Source organism: Juglans microcarpa x Juglans regia, chromosome 7S, assembly GCF_004785595.1.
Source record: "Juglans microcarpa x Juglans regia isolate MS1-56 chromosome 7S, Jm3101_v1.0, whole genome shotgun sequence".
NCBI classification, from domain to species: Eukaryota; Viridiplantae; Streptophyta; class Magnoliopsida; order Fagales; family Juglandaceae; genus Juglans; species Juglans microcarpa x Juglans regia.
The window spans coordinates 6,036,756-6,040,887 of record NC_054607.1 but is presented as its reverse complement, the minus strand read 5'-3'; the positions used below and the strand labels follow the sequence as shown (position 1 = coordinate 6,040,887).

Genomic DNA, 4,132 nt, shown 5'->3' with positions numbered 1-4,132 from the left:
GTAAGAAGCCACTGCTTCTAAAATAATTGTCGGTTCATGGATATGACCAAAGTACATACCATGTCAAGTAGTTGGGGAGTTCTTTCACTTTCAGTGCATACAATCGATGCTCCCTAACATACTTGGAAATCCACGTTTCTCCCCAACTGCGAGCAATCTAACAATGTCATCATTATTGGGTTTCCTTAAGTACTCTTTAGAAAAAAATTGATACAACTGCTTTGATAAAAAATTTTAGGCTTCTTACTGCAGTAGTCTCTCCAATCTTCAATTATTCATCCATAAAATCAGTCGTGACACCAGATGCAAGAATCCTTAGAGCAGTTGTTATTTTTTTAAGGAAAAAAAAACCAAACCTTCCAGCACTATCTCGTATTTGGACAAAATATGGAGCATGGGCTTATACCACAGTTTGGATACGAAGAAATAGAGAACAATTCATTTGAAATCTCATTTGAAAATATTTGTGCGGATAGATTGGAGGCTTAGCAAAAGGGTTACGAAAAAGATTTTGGCGGGCTTGCAATCGATCACGTCTGATGAATCTATGTGAGTTTTCAGAAGAACCACGTGAGCTTAATCATTCTTCTTCCAAAACAAGTTATCTTGCTATCTCAAATTTTTCGTAAGAATCTAAATCGATAAGTTTCATTTTGTGAAAAAATGAACGATCCTGCATTGAGAAAAAATGAAAATAAAAGGTTTCACAGAAACACTTGAGTTGGAGTGAATGAAATTGTTGTGGAAATGTTATGTTTTATAGTGAAAAAATATAACCGTTGGAGAAATATATCCATTAAAAAAATATATCCGTTGGAGAAATATAGCATTTAAAAATATAGCCGCTGGAAACTTAAGGTAGTAAAAAATATTTCTGATATGAACCGTTGAAAAAATATGACCGTTGGAGAAATATAGACGTTAAAAAATATATTGGTTAAAGAAATATAGTCATTGGCAAAAATACTGCAGAAAAAATATATCCGTTGTGAATATCTAACTGTTGGAAAAATATAACCGTTGAAAAAATATATCAATTGGAAGAATATGACCATTGTAAAAAAAGGACTGTTAAAAAATCATATCCGTTAGGAATAATATGAACGTTAGAAAATTAATGTGTACTTTTCTAATAACGAATAAATATTCAAATTAAAATTAATTAAAATAAATGAAAATGTCAAAATTAATATTTGAAAAGAATAATGATAGATTTGTTGAGTCTGCTATTCGGTATTGTTGAAAAGTGGCTAATTAAATTTATAAAAGTGAATCCTCTAGCCAAATTTTGGCCAAATTTTGTTGATTCCACTACTAGTGCTATTAGAGCATGAGTAATCGCCTAGCTAAATTATGGCCAAAATTTGATTGAAAAATTCACTTTTATAAGTTTAGCTAGTCACTTTTTAACAATACCTAATAACAAATTCTATAAATATATCACTATTATATTAAAATATCGATTTTGTCATTTTCATTTATTTTAATTCTAATTCTAATTTGAATATTTATTTATTATTAAAAAAGTACACATTAACTTTTAACGATCATATTATTCCAATAGATATAATTTTCTAATGGTCTTTTTTTATAACGGTCATATTCTTCCAATTGATATATTTTTCCAACAGTCATATCTTTCCAATGGATTTTTTTTTCAGCCTTATTTTTCCAAGGGCTATCTCCTAATTATTAATTATGGAATGAATTGATTAGGAATTCAATATAGAGAAAATATTTGATATAGAATGATCCACTTGAAAGAGCTCCAAGAATTTTTTTGTTTTTGTTTTTGTTTTGGATTTTTTAATTTTTGAAAAAGGCTAATTAATGGACCCCATTCTGAAAACACATGGTCCTGTTTTCGAAATAACTAGCAATCTTCCACATAAAACCATTTTGGAAAGTAGTGATCTATTTATTAGAAGCAAAATCAGCCAATTGTACTGACATGATTCATTATTATAAGCAAAATTTGCAATTGTTTATGCAACGCAAATTATTTGGCTAGTAAAAAACGGAAAGACCAAATTTACTGTACATTTGTTGAGTCTGGTGTATGAAGATTTTAAGCAAGTTAGTTATAGTTTGGCCAAAATTTGAATTTGGCTTTGCCACTACTAATACTCTTAGAGCATTGTAGCTAAAGTTTTAGGCAAATTTTGAATAAAATGACACCTTTTGCCTTTTACCTATCCATAATATTTTTATATCCCACATTGAATTGAACATATCACTAGCTATAATAATAAAAAATTATTATTTTTAAAATTTTTTATCCACACAATAATGTATATCTGTAATATTTTTTGACCTAATTTCTTATTTTATTTTTCATAATTTTTAATAATCTACACATCAAAATACATAAAACCTATCAAGAGAAGAGAGAAGAGAGTTTGAGTGTGAGGAAAAGACATGAGAGATAAAGTGACATAAATTAATCAATTGGAGGGTAAACAGTAACCATACATATTTGGAGATTTACTGTATCCTTTAAGACAAATGCAAACCATTTGCCCCTTCTAATATAGACAATTTTAAAGAATTATTAGCCGAATTTTAGATTGCAAAGGCAAGAACTTCAAGACTAGACAATGATGGATTGCACAATGAATGCAATTAAGCCAACTTTGACTGATCATACAAATTATACATGCAACATAAGAAAATAGTTAGATTCAAATAAATTCGGATGGAGTTGGATATGATTTAACGGGTTTAAGATTAACGCAACTACGGCTTAGAGCCTAGCTGTCAATGAAACCAAACAGAACAAAGTCAATGTGATTGGTGTCAAGACACCCATCGCTACTCTCTCTCTCTCTCTCTCTCTATCTCTTTCTCTCTCTCTTTGAGTGTATGGTTGTGTTCTGCAATGGATCAGATCAGACCCATTTGCTTCTGCTAGGATTACCGCTCTTCCTCCTCGTCTCTGACCTCTTAAATCTCTTCTCTCCTCCACCTCCGCCACCTAAACACTCCCACCACCATCACCGCCGCCGCCGTCATGACCTACCTCCAGTTAACAAAGAAAACCTGGACTTTCCCTCTGAGGTTTTTTTTCTAATGGTTTTATATAGTAGGTTTATTCCCTTTTTTTTGTTTCTCTATGATTCATTTCTTTGGATTTCTATTGCAGAAGCCAACCGGTGTTGAAGGAATCGGTTTTGGCAACACAGTCACCATTAATTTCTGTGCTTCTTGCTCTTACAAGTAATATTAAATTTCCAACCTTTTTTTTCTAGTTTTTCATTTTAATTTGGTAGTTTATTGATTAGCAATAGTGGATATGTGCTTTTATCATAGGATTTAATTAAAGAGTTATTCTTTTGTGTTGCCGATAAGAGAATGGTGTAACTTTTTTTTTTTTTTTTTGAAAAGAAGAATAGCAATTCTTATTCATCTTAAATCAATACAGCTTGGATACAAGGAGGAATTCCCTCCATTACAATGCTCTCCTCAAAGAGTTTTAGCGCATCCTTAGCTAATAAATGAGCCACATTATTGAGATTCCTTGGGACATGCTTAACTTACCACTGTTGCATCAGACCAAGCTTGTTTCTAATGTCCTAAATCACTATTGATCTCATCGACTACAATCTTGGCATCTCCTTCAAGTATAATCCTTGACAAATGCAACGGTTGGCATAAAATTACTGCATTAAGAGCACCTACTGCTTCAGCCATCGTTGGATCTAGAAAAAGATCCCTTTGAGACCTAAGGGTAGCAATCACCTGACCATGCCAATCTCTAATGATCACCCCAACACCTATTATGCAGTTTACACGATCTACCGAGGCATCCCAGTTGGCCTTAAACACCTGTGGAGGAGGAGCAGTCCACTGAGAGACTTGGTATGCTGTCACCCCTTCTGCTACTTGCTTCTGGTTGGCAACCTGGAAATCACTTACTTTTTGCGTAGCAGTTTAAACAATGAAGTTTGGATCTGTAAATTTGCCCTCAAACACAAAATTGTTCCTTCTTTTCCATATTGATAACTGGTTCCTGCAAAAACTGCCATATCAAAGAAACTCAATACTGAAAATAGGTCCCTTACCAAAACCTTGAACTGGATTTCTTCTACTTTGATTTTCTGCAAACTCTTCAAACTAGCTCCCCACACATCTT

The 4,132-nt window shown here is 32.6% G+C and overlaps 1 protein-coding gene across 1 annotated transcript; it reads left to right on the top strand.

Annotated features, from left to right (window-relative positions):
* Positions 1 to 2,838: 2,838 nt before the first annotated feature.
* On the top strand, positions 2,839 to 3,342 carry LOC121240515 (selT-like protein). The gene is made up of 2 exons (XM_041137968.1): positions 2,839 to 3,057; positions 3,143 to 3,342. The coding sequence occupies exons 1-2, from the start codon at positions 2,863 to 2,865 to the stop codon at positions 3,218 to 3,220; spliced, it is 273 nt and encodes a 90-aa protein (XP_040993902.1). The 5' UTR covers positions 2,839 to 2,862; the 3' UTR covers positions 3,221 to 3,342.
* Positions 3,343 to 4,132: the final 790 nt, after the last annotated feature.